At 40.6% G+C, this 20,926-nt stretch overlaps 1 protein-coding gene and 1 long non-coding RNA gene across 3 annotated transcripts in view; one reads left to right on the top strand and one right to left on the bottom strand.

The window, feature by feature from the left end:
* The window catches only part of LOC125804701 (uncharacterized), a 338,968-nt gene that overhangs the window by 57,616 nt on the left and 260,426 nt on the right, over window positions 1-20,926 (top strand). The window lies entirely within an intron of this gene.
* Window positions 1-20,926, bottom strand: part of LOC103044112 (receptor-type tyrosine-protein phosphatase beta) — a 117,819-nt gene that overhangs the window by 38,204 nt on the left and 58,689 nt on the right. For both annotated transcript variants that reach the window (XM_049483851.1, XM_049483852.1), the window contains 10 exons: window positions 16,365-16,631; window positions 12,551-12,814; window positions 12,127-12,390; window positions 11,750-12,013; window positions 6,886-7,149; window positions 6,531-6,800; window positions 5,853-6,116; window positions 4,698-4,964; window positions 4,031-4,312; window positions 1,469-1,747 (listed from right to left, as the gene is read on the bottom strand). In XM_049483851.1, coding sequence (XP_049339808.1) covers window positions 1,469-1,747; window positions 4,031-4,312; window positions 4,698-4,964; window positions 5,853-6,116; window positions 6,531-6,800; window positions 6,886-7,149; window positions 11,750-12,013; window positions 12,127-12,390; window positions 12,551-12,814; window positions 16,365-16,631 — 2,685 coding nt within the window. The remainder of the gene's footprint in view (window positions 1-1,468; window positions 1,748-4,030; window positions 4,313-4,697; window positions 4,965-5,852; window positions 6,117-6,530; window positions 6,801-6,885; window positions 7,150-11,749; window positions 12,014-12,126; window positions 12,391-12,550; window positions 12,815-16,364; window positions 16,632-20,926) is intronic.

Raw genomic sequence — 20,926 nt, 5'->3', positions numbered from 1 at the left:
TTAGTAGCGCTACCCAGCTAACTCCCTTATACTCTTTAATTCATTGGAGTAGCTTTACTGCTTCTTACAACCTGACCAGTAGAATCTATACATAAGTTGCACTGATAGGATTTTAAGTGCGCCTTGTAGTCTGGAAAATATGGTACTGATTTTTTGCATGTTTGTCACACTTAAATGTTTCGGAACGGCAAACCAATTTAAATATTAGTCAAAGACAACACAGGTAAACACAAAATGCCATATGTATTATCAATGAGTCTTTTACAGCATTGTGGAGAATTTTGTCTTCACTCATCTTTGCAGAATTGTTGTAATTCAGCCACATTCGAGGGTTTTCGACTTGCTGTTGTGTTTTGGATCATTGTCCTGCTGCAGAACCCAAGTTCGTTTCAGCTTGAGGTCACAAACAGATGGTGGACATTCTTCTTCAGGATCCATTTATTACAGCAAGTCTTCCAGGCCCTGACACAGCAAAACAGCCTCAGACCATCACACTACCACCACCATGTTTTACTGTTGGTATAATGTTCTTTTCTGGAATGCAGTGTTTCTTTTACGCCAGATGTACTGGGACACACCTTCCAAAGAGTTCAACTTTTATGTCATCGTTTCACAGAATGTTTTCCCAAAAGTCTTGGGGATCATCAAGATGTGTTCTGAAAAAGCTGAGACGAGCTTTAATGTTCTTTTTGCTCAGCAGTGGTTTTCATCTAGGAACTCTGCCATGTAGGCCAGTTTTGCCCAGTCTCTTTCTGATGGTGGAGGCATTAAGGCTGACCTTAACTGAGGAAAGTGAGGTATGCAGTTCTTTGGATGTTGTTGTGGGGTCTTTTGTGACCTCTTGGATGAGTCGTCGCTTTGCTCTTGTAGTAATTTTGGACAGCCGGCCACTCCTGGAAAGGTTCACCACTGTTCCATGTCTTTGCCATTTGTGGACAATGGCTCTCACTGTGGTTCGTTGGATCCCCAAAGCTTTGGAAATGGCTCAATTGTTCCTAAATTTCTTTGGATCTCAGCATGATGTGTGGCTTTTAAGGATCTTTTGGGGGACTTCACTTTGTCAGGCAGGTCCTATTTAAGTGATGTCTTGATTGAGAACAGGTGTGTCAGTAATCAGGCCTGGGTGTGGCTAGAGACACTGTACTCAAGTGTCAAAAACCACAGCGACTGTATGTTTTAACAAGGGGGCAATCACTTTTTCACACAGGGCCATGTAGGTTTGGATTTTTTTCTCCCTTAATAATAAACACCTTCATTTATAAATAGCATTTGTGTGTACCTATGTTGTCTTTGACTAATTTAAACAGGTTTGATGTTCCGAAACATTTAAGTGTGACAAACACGTCAGGAAGCACAACACTGTAGTTGTAAAATTACATAAAAAAAGATTCAGCATAAGCCGAAGTGTTAGATACAATAATTATTAACTAGTTTTAATAATTTAACCACATGAGCTTAGCACACTTACGGTCAATCATGGTGACCACACTGTCCTCGGCTGCCTCGCTGGTCATTGTGTCGGAGATGACCCTAAGGGAAATGCTGTAACGCCGGTGCGGTTCGAGCTTGGTGATATGGTACAGGGTGGTGTCACGTGCCGTTCGTTGGGAGTACACCAGTGTAGGGACATCCTGCCGTGAACACTCAATAGTATAAGAGTCATAGTCAGTCTCAGGTGGGCTCCACGAGCAGGAGATAGCGGTGGAGCTAAAGGGCCGGCAGTGAAGATTCTGAATCCTCTGAGGCTCTGTAAGTAAATGTGACAAACATCTTAATCTAGGTTTGTATTAATGAAGATTTGTACAGGCTACTGTGTGTTAGTATATCAATTCAAATGGTACATTTAAATATAATTTAAATTTAATAAAGTATTTTACAATTTAATTAAAAATTCATATCTAAAATTTTCATCATTTTAGAACCTCACAAACAGTTTTCACATAAAGAATGGAAATGTTATGCAAATGTACAGTACCAGTCTAAAGTTTGGAAACACTTCTCATTCAAAGTTTTTCTTTATTTTTTTATTTAAATAAATAGATATATTAAAAATGTTAAAGAAATGAAAACAATTATGGAACTGAGGGAATTTCCAAGAATATAATTGGACATTTTTCAGGTAAATATATAAAAGACTATTTCTCATTAATAACGTACACATTCCTTATACATGTTATACACATCTTTCTGAATAAGAGTCTGAAAGCTGAAACAGCCCGACCTGCAGAGATAAGGTTTGTACTGTGAGTCAAAAGGTGTGCTCATTAAGGTCGCAGGTAGCATCTTTTTTGGGATGTAAGCAAGAAGTGGTGGGAGGTATTATAGTAAAGCAGTGCAGGAGGGGATAAGATTTATGAGTGGTTGGTCAGCAGAATACAAGGCAACGAGAATTATGGGTAAACTTTGGCCACAAAAACCTCTTGGGAAATGTTACATTTTGACCCTAAAAGCCAAAAAAATGTAGGGACAAATTACTTATGTTTGGGTTTTACTTAGCCGTATATTAGAATTTGTAAAATGACTTACTGGTAGTAATATTAGCCATAGCTCTTCATTATCAACTATGTGCTCATCACCTTTTCACACTGATAGATTAGTACCTGTTTCTACATTATCCAAATCTCTCCATTATGTGCCCATCACATTTTTATATTCATGAATTAGCACCTGTTACATTAGCTATAGCTCCACATTATTACTCTGTACTGTTGTTTTGTTCTGTTTTATTGTTTGCTATTTGTTTGTACTGAGCGTTTCGACCCGAGTGGGATGGGTTCCTCAGTCTTGATTCCTCCTAATGTTTCTTCCTCTTAGGGAGTTTTCCTTTGCCACTGTTGTCGCCACAATAATTGGCATCTCTGTGGTGCTGCTCATAAGAGACATGGACCTGGACCTTTCCTTTTTAAAGCTGCTTTGTGACCAGGGCCGCCGCTCTGCATACGCAGACAACGCAGCCAGCGTTAGGCCTCAACCATTTTGCAGTTGCAGGGAGCCAAATTGACTGAGAATGAAATGTGTTGAAATTATGACATTATTAAATTTAAAACCCAATGTGAATTATTTATGATACGCTCATCTTTTTTGTCTTTAAACATTGCATGGGGCACCTACTCCACTACTTAAAAGTGGCACGTTATTATTTTTGTGCATAATATAATGCCCCCACCCCTATTGCCTGAAATGGCACGGCTCGGTTTGCTCTGTTGGTTGTTGCCAGATGTGACATTTTCCAGTCAAATAAATAATCAAAAAATGCATGGAGGCGCTAAATCTTGCGCATGTTTAACCATTTTTAAAGTGTATGTGGCCATTCTATACAAAAACTTGTCCAGTGCAATATTTGTGTAAGTTAAAAACTTAAAATAAAATAAACAAATAAGGGGCCTCCCTGACCAGTTATGCTTAGGGCCTCCAAAACCTTAGCAGCGGCCCTGTTTGTGACAACTATTGAGCTATATAATTAAAATTGAACTGAATGGAATTTAATCATAAACCGATCAGATCAGAGAAATGCTACATATGCTGGAGTAGCCTTGTTGTTGTGTAGTTCTGGCAGCAGTGGGGGCCCTGCAGGAGTCTCTGGACCTTAATCCCACAGAAAATCTGTGGAGGAGCTCAAACTTTGTGTTGCCAAACAACATCCTAAAATCAGCAGGATCCATTAATTACTTAACCCACTGTCACAACTACGCTTTTCCAGGTGGTTTCACCCAGGTTTTTTTGACAGATTTGAAGAAAAAAAATGCAAAAAATAATTCAAAATGGATAAAATTACAATTTAAACATATAAAAATGCTATGAATAAAACATGCAGCAGCTTTATTGAAATGAGTTGAACTTATTTTAAAAAGTATAGCAAAATGAGCAATTCTGAGTGAATTATTTACAGTGGTGGTAAATTGAACCAAATGTTTGAAATTCCAATTGCACCAGTTTTAAGAAAATGTTTGGTCCAAATCTTATATCTTTAATAAAATGGTGGAGGGATACATGCATGACACTGTGCAGTGAAAAAGAGTGATGCACTAACTGGTACGAATGCTCTGGTAGATGGGCTGGCTGTAGGCTGGGTGTCCTCCAGAGCTACTGATGGTGCGCAAGCTGAAGCGGTACAGCCGGCCGGGGTAAAGGCCTTTCAGCAGTCTGCTGCTGGAGGTGCGGCTGTGGTATGGGTTAAACACAGATAACTGGTCGCTGGGAGTCCACTGCAGGTCAAAGTCATCATATTCTGTCCCCTCTGGACTGTTCCACGTCATTTCCACAGTTGTGTTGGTGACTCCTCTGTGCGAAAAGGATAACGGTGGCTTTGGGTCTGTGGATAAAGAACAGATCATAGCATTTCTGAGATTCTATAGCCCATTTTTAGCTTTAAAAGCTTCTTTATTTGACCTTTGGTTAAACAATAACATACTGCTATGTTGTTTAGTTTGTAATTTGTTGTTTAACATGCAGCAGCTATTCTTCACACATCTGGCACACCCCTTCTCAATACTGCACATTAACACCTGATCACAGACTTTACACTCGGGATAAACACTGTTTATATTGGGTATATTTTGTAGCTGCATTTTCCTATCATTTTTATTTATTTATTCTTCAGTTTATTAAGACTAGATGCAGACTTCAAGGTCTTTAAAAAATCCTATTAATGTTAATTAAGTGTCTGACCCTCCATGATCCTGGCAGCATGTTCTGACCTGTCCTGCCCTTGGTGGTTGTCATGGTGGTGAGTTCTCCACTCTGCGTGTGGATGATGGCAGAATAGAGGCGACCAGGGACCAGATTAGTGAAAGCGTGACCTTTCACCTCTGGACCTAGGCTGCATGTGGCCTGCTGGGACTGGTCCTGGTTGTAGAGTGAGAGTGAGTATCTGCTGACTTCACCGGCTGCCCTCTCCCAGCTGACCCACAGAGAGCCCGTACTGTTCCTGCTCTCCACACGCAGCGCCCCCACTGTCGCCGGAACTACACAACAACAAAGAATAAACAACACCATGAACATGCTTTATTAGCATGATCTGGACAAACACACAGGATTGTTTCCACAATCTGTATTCTGAAACCCTTATTCTACACTGAATGCTTCAACCTGAAAGCGGTTCAGTCCGACTGTAAGTAAGAGTACTCTCTCCACCAGTGGTGGTGTAATGGAGCTGTACTGGTGTGTATACTGGTAAAACCAATGGACCTGTATGTAAACACGAACAGCTCTTAAAAGTGAATCCACCACAGGGCTGGCAGCTCTGCTGGCTGGTTGCAGTAGGATGTATAGCTCCACCCATTCACATTACTTTCAATTACAAAATTACAGTTAATTTTCCATCTCATTTTTTTCCTCTAAACTGACTTTCTTAAAACTCACAAAATGCAGAAAACAGAACAAAGTAAACTTCATTCCTGGGGTTTACAAACAACAGACAGCTTTCTAAACTCAATAAATCAAAACAGAACCATTATCAAACCCAAAACAGGCAACGCTGACGTCCCCCTTTTTATACTTTCTGTTTTATTCTCCCCAAATAGTAACGGTATGTCTATGTTTTTCTGTACCGCATTTCAACATCGTTTTCTATTGTCTTTGTGACTTTCTTTATTGTATTTTTTTCTTACATTGTTTCTACACTGGTTACCATTTCATACAAACTACATTTACACTCAAATCGCTGGTATAACAACTAAAGAAAACGCGTCACAGACCTATCGAGCACAGAGTTTACAGAGAGTTTACACTGTACACAGTAACACAGTGATCAATGTGTAGAATCTATTAGCACTACCATGCTACCATGTTTATACACCTATAGGGTGGTTGGCTGATATTGCATGCTCAGCTTCACCGTAGGTAAAGCTCACCTGTCCTGGTCCAGATGAAGGACTGGTTGGTGTATTGACCACTGCGGGTCAAAACCACCACCCTGTAAGCCGTACCAGGGGTCAAGCTGGTGAATGAGCAGCTCATCATGGAGGTCCCCCCACTCTGTTGATCCTGCAGAACCTCAACGTTTGTGTAGAGGAAAACATCAAACCCATCAAACTCCCCCTCCGGAGCAGACCAGGACAGCACCAGGCTGCTGGAGGAGCTACTCTGTACAGACAGGTCAGAAACGGATGCTGGACCTGCACACCCCAAACACAGATGGATGCACACACACACACACACACACACACATAAATTGTGATTATTATTATTATTATTATTATTATTATTAGTAGTAGTAGTAGTAGTAGTAGTAGTAGTAGTATTACATTAGCTCAGCAAAACAAAACAAAAGCTAAATTTAATTAACACTGCTCCACATTCACTGCAAAACACCTTAAGAAATGCTTCTTTAACAGGGCCTTAATAGTCTGCAGCGGTCAATAATAAGCTTTGTAGGACAAAAGTTATATACAGGTGTTTTACGACACAGTAATAATACTTTTTTTTTTTGCTTTCTTAAATGTTAATAAACAGAATTTATTAATTAGCTTATCACTTGTTATGTTTGCAACACAGTAAGGAAACACATTAAGTAAGAGACGAGTGCATACGTGTGCGTGTGTCGGCTGCAGCTGCAGCACTCCGGATGCCCCCGCTGAGTGTGTGTACGAAGATGTGGTACTTCTTGCCTGGAGTGAGGTGTGTAAAGATTTGCTGGTGTGTGCCCCCCGGTTTTGTGGTGTTGGCCAAAATCAAGCCTCGTTCATCCTGCAGCACCACACTGAACCCATCACACACACCCAAACCTTTACGCCAACTCACCAACACACTAGACACACTCACACCCCCCTCTGCCTGCAGAGACACTACGGAGGAGGGAACTGAAAAATATGAAAAAGAGAGTGTTTGAAGGACACTAAAGATATAGTTTTAAATGATATGGGCTCATTACTGGCCAGCTTTTACCTGTGCGGGCGGTGACGGTGCTGTTGTTTATGAGTGACCCACTGATTGACTGGACAGTGATGCTGTATTGCTGTCCTGGCTGCAGCGAGTGTAAGATGATTTCGTTCACTCTTTTAGGAACAGGACGGACATCCTGCTTCAGCCCTGGACCAGAGAAGGACACGCAGTAACTGTCCACATCGCCCTGACCCGGAGTCCAGCTGACCCGCAGGCTGCTGCTCTGACCCTCATTACTAATGTGGATATTTTTTACTTTACTAGGAACTGGAAAAGACAGAAAACAGTAAATCAAACAATACCCATTATTTCACAGCTATTACACATCACATCATTATAAAGGTTTCCCTCCACAGCCTTCTTCACTCCTTTGTACTATCAATACTTCAGGGCTGGACAGGGACAAAAAATCGGCCCTGACATTTTTGGATTAGACCGGCCCTTCATAATTAGCGGAGCACTACCGACTTGCAATTCATGTATGTGGGGTTAAAGAGAAGCATAATTTATCATCTACATATTAAATATAAGAAATTGAGTGTAGTGCTCCCAGCTGCCAGATAGAAGGGAATTGTGGCTGATTTTAATACTGTAATGGTTCTAATGGCTTAAATTATTTATTCAAATATTTAGTTTTGTAAAGGAAACTGTTAAAGTTGCTGGTGTGTCTCTTTTTAAAGTCTGTTGTTTACATTCTTTAGCTGTTTTTCTGCTAATAAAGTTTGATTACCACATATACTTTGTATATTTGTGGGGCAAAGTAAACCCAATACAAATCAAAGCCTTAATTTAAAGCCTTAGTGTTTTATATAATATATACTCCAAACAGTAGAGTAAGTCACAGCCTATATAAAAGCCCAGTCATGCAAAAATATATAAATAAATAATAATAAAAATACCGTGATATACTTTAAAACCGTCAGAATCTTGAAAAATACTGTGATATGCATTTTTGGTCATACCGCCCAGCACTAGTTTAGTGTTTATTGTTAACTCCACCATTTTTGTCTGCTCTGTGTAGTTCAATAGTTTTTTTTATCCTTTTTATTGAAATGATCTCTAATATGTATTTTCTGAATTTCTCTGATATAACAGCTCAATTCTAATTCTTCAGGTTAAAGGTGCTTCCTCCTTTAAACAGCTACAACATGTATTTATATCAGGCTAAAAACAGGGCTGCTTTACAAATTCATGCAATGCAATTATGTCTGACACTGTTTTACTCTTATTCAGTATGGGCATACCTTTTGCTAATGTTACTTATATTTTTGTTACACATACTTTAGTCATGCTTAAATTGTAAAGCTTTTACTTATCATTTATCAGTTTTAAAATATGTTATTTCATTTGTTTTAGTGCTTTTTAAAACATGTTGAACCACAGCATAGAGGCTACAAATTCAAACTACTATGCAGCCTTTCAACACAGCTTTACCCTAAATGTTTAAAATGCTATTATGTAGCATAAAATGGACACTTGCTGATCATCCAACACTTATATATTAATACTTATATATTATATATCTAAAATGCTGTGATGTTACCTAAAATGGACACTTGCTGATCATCCAACACTTCTCGGTCTTGACCGTTTGCTATTTTATTAGAATAAGGGGGCGTGGCTGCCAGATTTTGGGAAGTATGCAAGTCCCTGTGTTATCCTAACGTTACCTGTTTACGTGCTGCACTTTAATGATCAGTCTGTCCCTTGGTTTTTCTGTCACAATGCTGCATCTCTATCTGCTGTTGCTCCCTTCTCCTACAGAGGACGCGGAGGCTAGAGTAGCGAACATGTCTGTGATTTTTACACATTTTGTAGCAGCTACAGTGAGACTCTTTAGTTTCTTGGCACGTAACTTTTCCACAACCCCCGCCTGCTGCTTTTGTTTCTGTTTCTCCATACTGCCTCTCCTCATACGCGCTCAACACTGAACGTATAGTGGGAGTTCAGTGGACCACGCAGAGAGAGGGTGGGGCCGCTTTCATCCTATATCCTGATTGGTTCAGTCCACTGTCTTTATTGAAGATGGGCCACCCCCTCTAAATTGTGGGCCGGTCTCTTAGAAAAAAAAAAAGGTATGGAAAAAAATCCAACAGCATTGGACTGTCGGCTCACCCGGTACGCCAGATTACCAGTCCAGCCCTGCCAGACTTTGACTCGATTCTGTCTTTAATCTTAAATGTGATGACCCTACAGCAGACTACAGCTAACACCTAATTAGTACTGATATTCAAAGTTCACTATTTTTGCGTAACCTCTCCACTTTGGCTTCGGTCAAATGTTGAGGCATGTACTTCACCTGCGCCAAAACTCTAAAGTTAGCCATCTTTGCTCCTCAGCTGCACTTTCTCCCACAACTCCCTGTACTGAGAACCTATTTTTTGCCAAAGTTCATTATGTTCAGAGACTTTTTCTTGGGATTAGACCATCTTCGCTTTTACACTGTCACATGTGGAGCCCTCCACTGACGAAAGCATACTCTCTCACTCACAGGGGCCATCTGCCCACTATCTAAGTTAAGGAGCATAATACCGGTCAGAATGAGTTCGATAACCCAGCTAATGCTTGTTTTATCACTAGGATTTTTTCATCTGTTTGGGGAGCTGACCCCAAATAAGCTCGACAAATTTTCTAGACATACAGATTCCAGCTCTTCTACGCCACTTTTTCTGCCAAAAAAGCCCAGCAACATGCTTGGCTGGTTCAGACACACTTTTCTAATGTGGTTTGCACATCACTAGGGATCCCCACCTCACTCTTAGTGACAACAAAGGAATGAATCTAGGCAGCAGTCACACATATTCTCACAGCTACTTCACTGGAAAAATTGCATGCTGAGGATTAGTTTAGATCCAAGAGATCCCAATAAGGTAAATTCTCTACACATAAAGAGATTATGGGTCCTATCCTACACCCTGTAAAAGGTGTGTCGCGATGCTCGTTGCTATCTTACACCCAGTCAACAGTCTATTTTCACACCTTGTGCCCGCACTGTTAAACTAGCATTTAGGAATACATTAACGCAGACGGGCGTGGTGGTCTGGAAGTGAGGTGTGTTCAGGTCAATTTCTAGCTTGTTTTTATCTTGGCGGAGGGAAGCACAGGTGTGCCACTAACTGATTAAAACCCTGACAACAGTCAAAAGGCAGCTCTCTCTCACATCCTACAGTTCTAAAAAAATAAAAAATTAAAAGAGAGAAACACTTCTACTAAACATAAATTAATTTAATTTCACTTCGCTATTATTTAACTGAAATTCACTTTTATACTTTTTTTTATTTGAAAACATCAAAGCACATAGGCGGTCTTTCGTCTCACTCTCCCATCAATTGTTCAAAACTTCAAAAAAATTTAAATACACAGATCTATAAAGCTATATGTTAGCGATTGTTGTATATGTTGCTAAAATAGGGCCCTACGGCTCAGTTTGCAAATGCAAAGTTTTTCAGCAAATTGGATTTTGTCAGCTAAAGTCAGTTGAAGCCAGCTCCAAATTGTGTACATTCAATACACCATTTGCAAGACACCAGTTCTTCAGATTATCTTTTGGGATCACATAAGTTACTGAGGAGTACCACAAGACAATACACTTACAGAGGTAGGACAATGAAACTGAAACATCTGTCATTTTAGTGTGGGAGGTTTCATGGCTAAATTGGAGCAGCCTGGTGGCCAATCTTCATTAGTTGCACATTGCACCAGTAAGAACAGAGTGTGAAGATTCAATTAGCAGGGTAAGAGCACAGTTCTGCTCAAAATATTGCAATGCACACAACATTATGGGTGACACACCAGATTCAATTGTTGGTGCACGTCTTGCTGGCACATCTGTGACCAAGACAGCAAGTCTTTGTGATGTATCAAGAGCCACGGTATCCAGGGTAATGTCAGCATACCACCAGGAAGGACCAACCACAGCCAACAGGATTAACTGTGGATGCAAGAGGAAGCTGTCTGAAAGGGATGTTCAGGTGCTAACCTGAATCGTATCCAAAAAACATAAAACCTCGGCTGCTCAAATCACAGCAGAATTCAATGTGCACCTCAACTCTCCTGTTTCCACCAGACCTTTCCGTCAGGACAATAAATTATTGTGGTCTAAAACCAGGTGTTTCAGTTTCATTGTCCAACCCCTGTAGTGTATGAGCACACTGAAGAAGTTGACACGTCCATGGATGACATCATTCTATAGGAAGCCACAAAAGAAGAGCACAATTCCGGACTCAGACTTAGAAGCTACACAAAAGGCAAACCTGAAACTGAACAGGGACAAGTGCCACCTAGGTGTGTCTGAACTAACCTTTGTGGGAGACATCATCACTACTTAGGGCATGATCCAACCTGATCCAATAAAAGTTTCTGCCATTGAATATATGCTAAGACCCCAGTGCAAGAAAAGAAGTGCAGAGGTTTATTGGGATGACCAATTATATTTATTCGGCCAAATGATTGATTTTGTGTAGTTCTAGACAATACACAAATAGCTAACTCCAGCTAACCCTGCTGATCGAAATAGCTAACTCTAACTTTACAAATTAACAATAGCACATCCTATATAATTCTGCTGACAGTACATAGCTCACACTGCTGAGTAACGATTTGCTGAATCTACCTGACCGAAAATACCTAATCCTGACTCTGCTAATCAAAACCAGGAAATTCTACTGTATATAACGCTGCTGACTGAAAATCACTAATTCTGTCCTACTCAACCTGAAAATACCTGAATCAAGCTAACCATATAAAAGTAGCCAACTTTTATTAACTCTGCTGACTAAACACAATTGACTTTCATGACATCTACAAATAGCTAATTCTAATTATGCTGCTTATTTAACTTTTTGGGAAAAGAATGGTCTGCTTGTACCTGTCCTGCCTTCAATGTACTGCGTGCTGAGGTTGGGTCCACTGAAGGTGGAAACCACAATCTTGTAGAGGCGTCCGGGTGTAAGAGAGGAGAGTACATAGTGGGTGGTGGTGCTGCCTAGTGTGATTGGGGGCAACACCTTCATGTCGTTAAAGAGAAGCTGAACTTCATAATGATCCACATCACCAAGTGCTGATGTCCAAGTGAGCCTCAGTTCCTCAGTACCACTTCCAGCTAATGTCAGGTTTCGCACCACCGCAGGTACTAAAACAACAAGCACCAGGTTAGGGTGAAGGACAGATTAACACAAACAAAAGAATTCTATGATGAAATTGTTTATTACTGTTAATGAGTCAGATTTTCTGCTGTTTACTTACAGGTGCGTCCATGTGTGGAAACACTGGACTCGTACTTTCCACTCCATGTGCTAACGATGACTGTGTAGAGTCGCCCTGGCACCAGGCCGCTGAACACGCACTCGTTTTGAGAACCAGGTACTGTGCAGTTCTGGTGGAATAGGTTGTTGTGTTTGATCGACACCTGGTAATAGTCAAAATCTCCAGCTGCGTGGCGCCAGTACACTTTCAGAGAGTCATCCCGAGCCATGTGGGTAGCAGTTGGGGTCAGAACTGTGGACGGCTCTGAGGATGAACACGACAACTAATTACACACACCATACCGTTCACTCTAGGGCTGTGTATTTTATAACATTCTGATTCTAATCCTGAACATTTATTGTAATGTTCAGACAGCACCCAGATGGCTAGTGTTGAGCAGATGGTAAACAGTTAAAGCTCTTACGTGTTCGATGCTGGACCACTGTGTGGTTCTGGTACATTCCACTGCGGGAGGTTACTGAGATGTTGTATAGTCGTCCGGACACCAAAGACTTGAACACACACTCTGGGCTGGACTTGGACACAGTTAGTGCATGAACAGTCCTCTCCCGGTCGCTCAGGGTGACCAGGTAATTGTCCACCTCACCCAGAGCAGGCCTCCACGAAACACTAAGGAAGTCTGTCCTCCCGTTATTACTGACCAAGACCTCTCGCACCGCAGCGGGCACTTCCAACATTAGCACACAGAGAAGCAATTACATATTAATCAGGTGTTTTTACAGATTGTATCTAATGTTATGGAATGTTTTTGATATTACATGGTGAGAGAAAAAGTCTAACACACTGCAAATTGAAAAAAAGCTGCAAAAGCAAAAAACACATCCAGTACTGTAGGTTATTGAATGTTGTAAGATATTACTGGACAGCACATCCAAAACCATCTGATAAAATTCAATGACATCTAATTTCAGGACTAGGGTTGCACTGGCATTTTTTACAGTATGACAACCACCTCAAAAAACATCATGGTTATCATAATATTAAGTTGTTTTTGTTCACAATTACCCTTAATTAACAGACTGTTAATAATAGTAAACAACTATCAATATGATTTTATCTCTATAATGTTATATAATAATTAAAGCACTTGCTCTGGCTCTCCTTCACTCGCTCCATCTCTCACTCTCATCCAGGAGGTCACAAAATAACCCAGAATGCCATTTAAAGAACTGCAGGTCTCACTTGCTTCAGGTAAGGTCAGTGTTAATGATACAATTATAAGAAAGAGACTGGGTGAAAATGGTATCCATGCAAGAGTTCCAACGCAAAAAAACACTGCTGACCAAAAAGAACACAAAGACACATTTGCCAAAAAACATCTTGATGATTCCCAGGATAAATAGGGTAAATATTCTTTGGGCTGTGGAGACAAAAGTGAACTTTTTGGAAGGTGTGTGTCCTGTTACATCTGGCATAAAATTAACACATAATTTTAGAAAAAGAACATCATTATGTATGTGATGGTCTGGGGCTGTTTTGCTGCATCAGGACCTGCTATAATAGATGGAACCATGAATTCTGCTGTTTACCAGACAATCCTGAAGGAGAATTTCTGGCCATCAGTTTGTGGCCTCAAGCTCAGGCAAGGAGAAAAAGGCTCTTATGCATGCTATGTTGCACATTCTGTCTTTTTCTCCAATAAAAATTGGCTACTCACTTTGATCCAGACTCAGATCTCGTTAATGTTCTGTCATTAATCTTTTTCTCTCACCACAAGACGAGTGGAACAAAATTCCTCCACAGAGATGAGAAAGATTCATTGTCAGTTATCAGTAAAGCTTGATATATATATATATATATATATATATATATATATATATATATATATATATATATATATATAAAGGCTTGATATATATACAGTGTATCACAAAAGTGAGTACAGCCCTTACATTTCTGCAAATATTTAAGTATATCTTTTTTATAGCTTATAAAACAGTGTGAATTCATTCTTCCCTCAAAATAACTCAATATACTGCCATTAATGTCTTAACTACTGGGAACAAAAGTGAATACACCCCTTAGTGAAAGTTTCTGAATTGCCTTAATGTCTCTCCTGGGCATGAAGTTTACCAGAGCTTCACAGGTTGCCACTGGAGCTGGCGGTTATTCGAGGCGTTGCGCTCCTCCACCTTCCGCATGAGGATTCCCCAAAAATGTTCTATTGGGTTTAGGTCTGGAAATACGCTTGGCCAGTCCATCTCCTTTACCCTCAGCCTCTTCAATAAAGCAGTGCTTGTCTTAGAGGTGTGTTTGGGGTCATTATCATGCTGGAACACGGCCCTGCGTCCCAGTTTCCGGAGGGAGGGGATCATGCTCTGCTTCAGTATTTCACAGGACATATTGAAGTTCATGTGTCCCTCAATAAAATGTAACTCCCCAACACCTGCTGCACTCATGCAAGGACAACACCTATTGCACAACTGCATCAGAAGGAACCCAGGGCCACTGCACCAGCATATGGTCTTACAATGGGTCTGAGGATCTCATCCCAGTATCTAATGGCAGTCAGGGTACCTCTGGCGAGCACATGGAGGTATGTGCTGCCCTCCAAAGAAATGCCTCCCCACACCATTACTGACTCACTGCCAAACCGGTAATGCTGGAGAATGTTGCAGCAGCAGAACGTTCTCCACAACGTCTCCAGACTCTGTCACATCCCCACTTGTGGACATCGGGCCCTCATACCACCCTCATGGAGTTTGTTTCTGACAGTTTGAGCAGAAACATGGATATTTGTTGCATGCTGGAGATCATTTTACAGTCTGTGCTGACAGACACAGCAAACCCTCTTTCCACAGCTTGCTTTGAGGTGCCACCCTGGATGAGCTGCACTGTCTGAGCAACTTCTGTGGGTTGTAGACACCGTATCATGCTACCTCTATGGTGAGAGAACTGACAAAATGCAAAAGTGACCAAAACATCATCCAGAAAGGATGAGAATAAAGAAAAGGTATGTGATCCCAACCTGCAGAACCACTCCTTTATAGGGGTTGTCTTGCTAATTGCCTCTCAATTCTACTTGTTGCCTGTTCCTATATATATATATATATATATATATATATATATATATATATATATATATATCCCAGCTACCTTGAGATCATTAATAATCTCATTTCTTCTTCCTCAGAATCATCCTTATGTATTATTATTATTATCCTCTTGTATTAAGCTCCAGATTGAGGGCGATTGCCTGTTATTTCTTCCTGTAATTTCATTTTTAAATTATTATAAGCATAATCAAACTGTTACTATAGTATCTATTTTCTTGGACTTTTCTGATGGACTTCTCCAATAATAAATAATTCAATAAATAAATAAATAAAAATAGTGACTCCACATGTGGAACCTTTTCCTTTCCTCCCCCCAACATTGGGAGGGTAAATAACGCCCCACCAGCACAACCGCCACAACTAAATTGAACAACATTCACACACAACCACTCAAAAACAACATCCATGTCACTGTGAAGAATACACTAAATGAGGCCCACTTAAATGATTTCACTATGAAAAATGGCCTTTAGTTACCATGTAAGCTGGAACAAGCACATGGTGCCCTAAAGAATGACAATCTTGTCTGTTCTAGGACTTCACAAAAGTTCTGATTTTGTAGTGTTCTTCAAATCTTTCTAATTATTTTAGTTTTGTTTGTAACTGTTAGGTGTGTATTTTATTTATTTATTTGTTTTTTAGCACTCTGACATCTTTGTTTTAGCAATCTTGATGTAAAGCCAACCTTAAATACAGAAAGATGCATGATGAAAATGATATGTTATCAGGTTTTATTGGATGTTATCAGGTTTTATTGGATGTTATCAGGTGTTATGGAATGTTATTAGGTGTTATGGAATGTTATTAGGTGTTATGGAATGTTATGGATTTGTTTGGTAAATATGGTAAAGTTATAGATGTAAGGAATTTTCAGAATCCAGAGAGTTCACAGCCTGATGAATCCATCAGCTAAAACAAAACCCCACTCAGAATAGAACAACATCCTGTCAGATAAACAATATCCCAGCAGGAAGCCCTCACACTCACTGGCCTCTGCATTGTCAGGACTTCCTGAAAATTCCAGGAATATTCCTGTTATTCTAGATAAGAATCACTTCCTCAGGATCAGTAAAGAATTTAGCTGCTGTTCTCTGTACATAAATGTATGGAAGAGTAACAGTAGATGTAAACTGTAGATGTATGGAACGGTGTGACCCTCACCTGTACGTCCCTCTGCCACTGTCTGTCTGGAGGACATGCCACTGCGCACTGTGGTCACTACCACCCTGTACAGGGTGCCAGATTTGAGAGACTGAAAGTGATGTGAAAAGGCAAGTGCATGGGCGCTCTCATTCTTGATAATGATGCTGTCATGGATGAGCAGCAGACGATATGAGTCTATTTCTCCCGCTGCTTTCTCCCAGCTCGCCTGCAAGGCATCAGTCCAACCATTATTACTCACGTTCAGCACCTGCACACCTGCTGGGACTGCACAAACACACAAACACACAGACACACAGCCATGACAGAATTAACAGTCTGATCTATTGCTGCATCCTTAATCACTGTTAGGGTCAGGTCTAAAGGGTTTATAAACTAAAAAAAAAAAAAAAAAAAAAAAAACAATTACACTGCAAAAAATCCATTGGCAAAAACTAGACAAAATATATGCAAATTAAGATAAATATATGTATATTAAGCAAAAAAATCTGCCAATGGGGTAAGCAAAATTTTCTTAGTAAGATTTCTTACAAAAAGCAATGGCAAAGTCTCAAAATGAGTGAAGTAACACTTAAATCAAGCAAAAGAGTCACTGTTTTTGGACACAAGAATCAGAATAACTTGATTGCTGCTTGATTGTGCTTATTTTAAGTACAAATGACATAAATAAGGCACAAATTCTAAGTAAGAATGATTATGATTATGAATTATCCCTAAAATGAACAAAATAATCTAACACTTACAATGCTTAGTAAGACAAAGCATTAGGCTCTCCTGCCTTCATTTTCTATGACTCTGGAGCATGCCTCGAGTGTCTACGAGTTTATATATACATTTTGTCTAGGCAAATCTTAGCACAAGACCTGGTGCTATACAAGTTTTAAGGTCCCACTTGTTTATCTATTGACAACATTATAGCATAAAAAATGGAAAAAAATCAATATGAACCAAAGTGGGAATACCTTATCAAAGTCTCATTCTATATATGCTTTTTTATTTTGTGATGATCAGAATAACTGGTAATTAGTTAAGTTAAACATGCCAAGGTATCAGTGGGCAATTGATATAGTTAGACCATTTCCCACTGCCTTCTATAGCTTAATCTTTTTTACATACTTTTGCCAATAACACAGTTCAGCATTTCTACAGACAAAGGCAGTGAAGCATGGCCTGAACTAGGTACATCCTGCAGTATTTGTTTGATTATTGCCATCTCTGTGAAGGTGCTTGATGTAGACAGTTACCCCAGAAACACAATCGTTAAAACCAACAGTACAGGCTGCACGATATTGGGAAAAAGTTACGTTACTATGTTTTTTTCAACAATTTATATTGCAAGCTAAGTCAGTGTTTTAGAGTAAGCCGAGCACTCAAAACTCAAGGAAAACAGCAAAACCACAATAATAGTTCGTTAATCAGGCATTTAAATGGCCTTTTAAAAGGTAAATATAAGCGTTTTCCTTAGATTAAAAGCGTGATATCGGCTGTAACTGAAAACATCTGTGCGAAACTGTGCCAAACTGAGGTGCACAGCTTTCGATAGACCATCTGCCTCTGCTTACAAGCATGTGTCCTGCCATGCGGTTACCTTGTGTTTTCTTCTGCTCCCCCTCCCCCTACCCTTCACGCTCCCCCTCGTGCTTCTTAGACAGCAGCAGCCTGTCTCTTACACAGACAATACGTCATACAACACGTGTTTGATTTTTTTGCGCGTCCTGCGATGTGACTATTGGTAATGTGCACATCGCGATGACTATGCTTAAGTGATGTATTGTGCAGCCCTAGTACAGTCACATCCTAAAGCAGCAGTTCTAAACACAGCTTGCTACCAGATCACCAGTCACAAAAACTGTCCAAGAGCCACGGCTCTATGAGGATAAAAAGCATTCTCTGATCTTCCAGATGGTTGTAATCTTAGTTCTCAACTCATAGGCTAAGCTACCACCACAGCACGTAGTCCGCCTTACATGCCATGTTCTGAATCGCTTAAGGAAAGTGCCGCTCGACCTCATCGGTTGCCGACAGTGTAAGGTGAGGTGATATTCAGGAGTTCGTTATCTATATTTAGGAGTACCTGTCTACTCACATTTTGCATATGCTAGTTCCGTAAAAATTAACTAAATGGAGATTAATAACAAACTTAGGCTCTTTTTGGGTGTATGAGTCTGTTGATTTTGTCAAAATAAGATCATATATTATGACTGGGTTTAACATACATTGGCGTGAAAAAAGTGTTCGATTTCTTTTTTTTTTGCATGTTTCTCACTAAATGTTTTAGATCAGAAAAGAAATTTCATTATTAGTCAAAGACAACACAAGTAAACACAAAATGCAGATTTTAAATGTAAATGTTTAAAGGTTTTTATTATTAAGGGAGGAAAAAATTCAAATAAATGTGTTTGACCTCTAAATGCAAAATAAATTGTCAGGCCAACTTTATCAGGCCAACAGCATCAATGATCCTCCCCCATACTTACCAGTGAGCATGAGGTGTTTTTCTGCGTACTCATCCTTAGTGTTTTGACAGAGTGTTTGTTTCAAAAAGCTCTATTTTGGTCTCATCTGACCACAGCTCACGGTCCCATTTAAAATCCCAGTACCACTTGGCAAACTACACCCATTTATGCTTTTGATTATAACTCAGTTCAGGCTTTCTCCGTGCTGCACGCCTCCCAAACAGCTTGTTGAAATGTAGACAGACCCTGATGTTTGTTTGGAAGACCTTGTATCCCCAAGATGCATTTAATTCAATCTCTTACAGTGAGCTTTGAAGAACTTTTAACTTCTCTTATCATCCTTCTGACTGTGCACAGTGGAGAGATACACTTGAGCCCTCCTCCTGGTTTGTTTGTCACTGTTCCAGAGGTTTTGAACTTTTTGTTGATGCTCTGACTGTAGATAAGGTCGACACACATCTGCTGTACTTAAATAGTGGGATTAGCTGCTAAAATGTCGTTACAAACCAGCAAACAGGTATTTGAAGCTGCTGGTGCCTCTGGAGTCCCGCAAACCTCAAGGTGTAGAATCCTTCAAAGGCCTGCTGTGGTGCATAAACCTGCTATTCGGCCTCCCCTAACCAGAGCTCAGAAGCAGAAACGGCTGCAGCGGCCCAGACATGCAGTACAGGCCAAAAGTTTGGACACACCTTCTCTTTCAATGCGTTTTCTTTATTTTCACGACTATTTACATTGTAGGTTCTCACTGAAGGCATCAAAACTATGAATGAACACATGTAAAGTTTTGTTCTAATAAAAAATGAGCTGAACCTCCACAGTCACCAGACCTGAACCCAATCCAGATGGTTTGGGGTGAGCTGGAGCACAGAGTGAAGCCAAGAGTGTGGAAAGTAGCAATCAGAGCAAAGGGTGGCTTTTTTGAAGAAACTAGAATATATATATATATATATATATATATATATATATATATATATATATATATATATATATATACACTGCTCAAAAAAATAAAGGGAACACTCAAATAACACAATATAACTCCAAGTAAATCAAACTTCTGTGAAATTAAACAGTCCACTTAGGAAGCAACACTGATTGACAATCAATTTCACCTGCTGTTGTGCAAATAGAATAGACAACAGGTGGAAATTATTGGCAATTAGCAAGACACACTCAATAAAAGAGTGGTTCTGCAGGTGGGAACCACAGACCACTTCTCAGAACCTATGCTGTCTGGCTGATGTTTTGGTCAGTTTTGAATGTTGGTGGTGCTTTCACACTTGTGGTAGCATGAGACGGACTCTACAACCCACACAAGTGGCTCAGGTAGTGCAGCTCATCCAGGATGGCACATCAATGCGAGCTGTGGCAAGAAGGTTTGCTGTGTCTGTCAGCGTAGTGTCTAGAGGCTGGAGGCGCTACCAGGGGACAGGCCAGTACACCAGGAGACGTGGAGGAGGCCGTAGGAGGGCAACAACCCAGCAGCAGGACCGCTACCTCCGCCTTTGTGCAAGAAGGAACAGGAGGAGCACTGCCAGAGCCCTGCAAAATTACATCCATCAGGCCACAAATGTGCATGTGTCTGCACAAACGGTTAGAAACCGACTCCATGAGGATGGTATGAGGGCCCGATGTCCACAGATGGGGGTTGTGCTCACAGCCCAACACCGTGCAGGACGCTTGGCATTTGCCAGAGAACACCAGGATTGGCAAATTTGCCACTGGCGCCTTGTGCTCTTCACAGATGAAAGCAGGTTCACACTGAGCACATGACAGACGTGACAGAGTCTGGAGACGCCGTGGAGAGCGGTCTGCTGCCTGCAACATCCTTCAGCATGACCGGTTTTGCAGTGGGTCAGTAATGGTGTGGGGTGGCATTTCTTTGGAGGGCCGCACAGCCCTCCATGTGCTCACCAGAGGTAGCCTGACTGCCATTAGGTACCGAGATGAGATCCTCAGACCCCTTGTGAGACCATATGCTGGTGCGGTTGGCCCTGGGTTCCTCCTAATGCAGGACAATGCTAGACCTCATGTGGCTGGAGTGTGTCAGCAGTTCCTGCAAGATGAAGGCATTGAAGCTATGGACTGGCCCGCCCGTTCCCCAGA

This window comes from Astyanax mexicanus, chromosome 10 (genome assembly GCF_023375975.1).
Source record: "Astyanax mexicanus isolate ESR-SI-001 chromosome 10, AstMex3_surface, whole genome shotgun sequence".
Lineage (NCBI taxonomy): Eukaryota > Metazoa > Chordata > Actinopteri > Characiformes > Acestrorhamphidae > Astyanax > Astyanax mexicanus.
The sequence above is the reverse complement of the archived record's forward strand: the minus strand, read 5'-3'. Positions and strand labels throughout refer to the sequence as shown.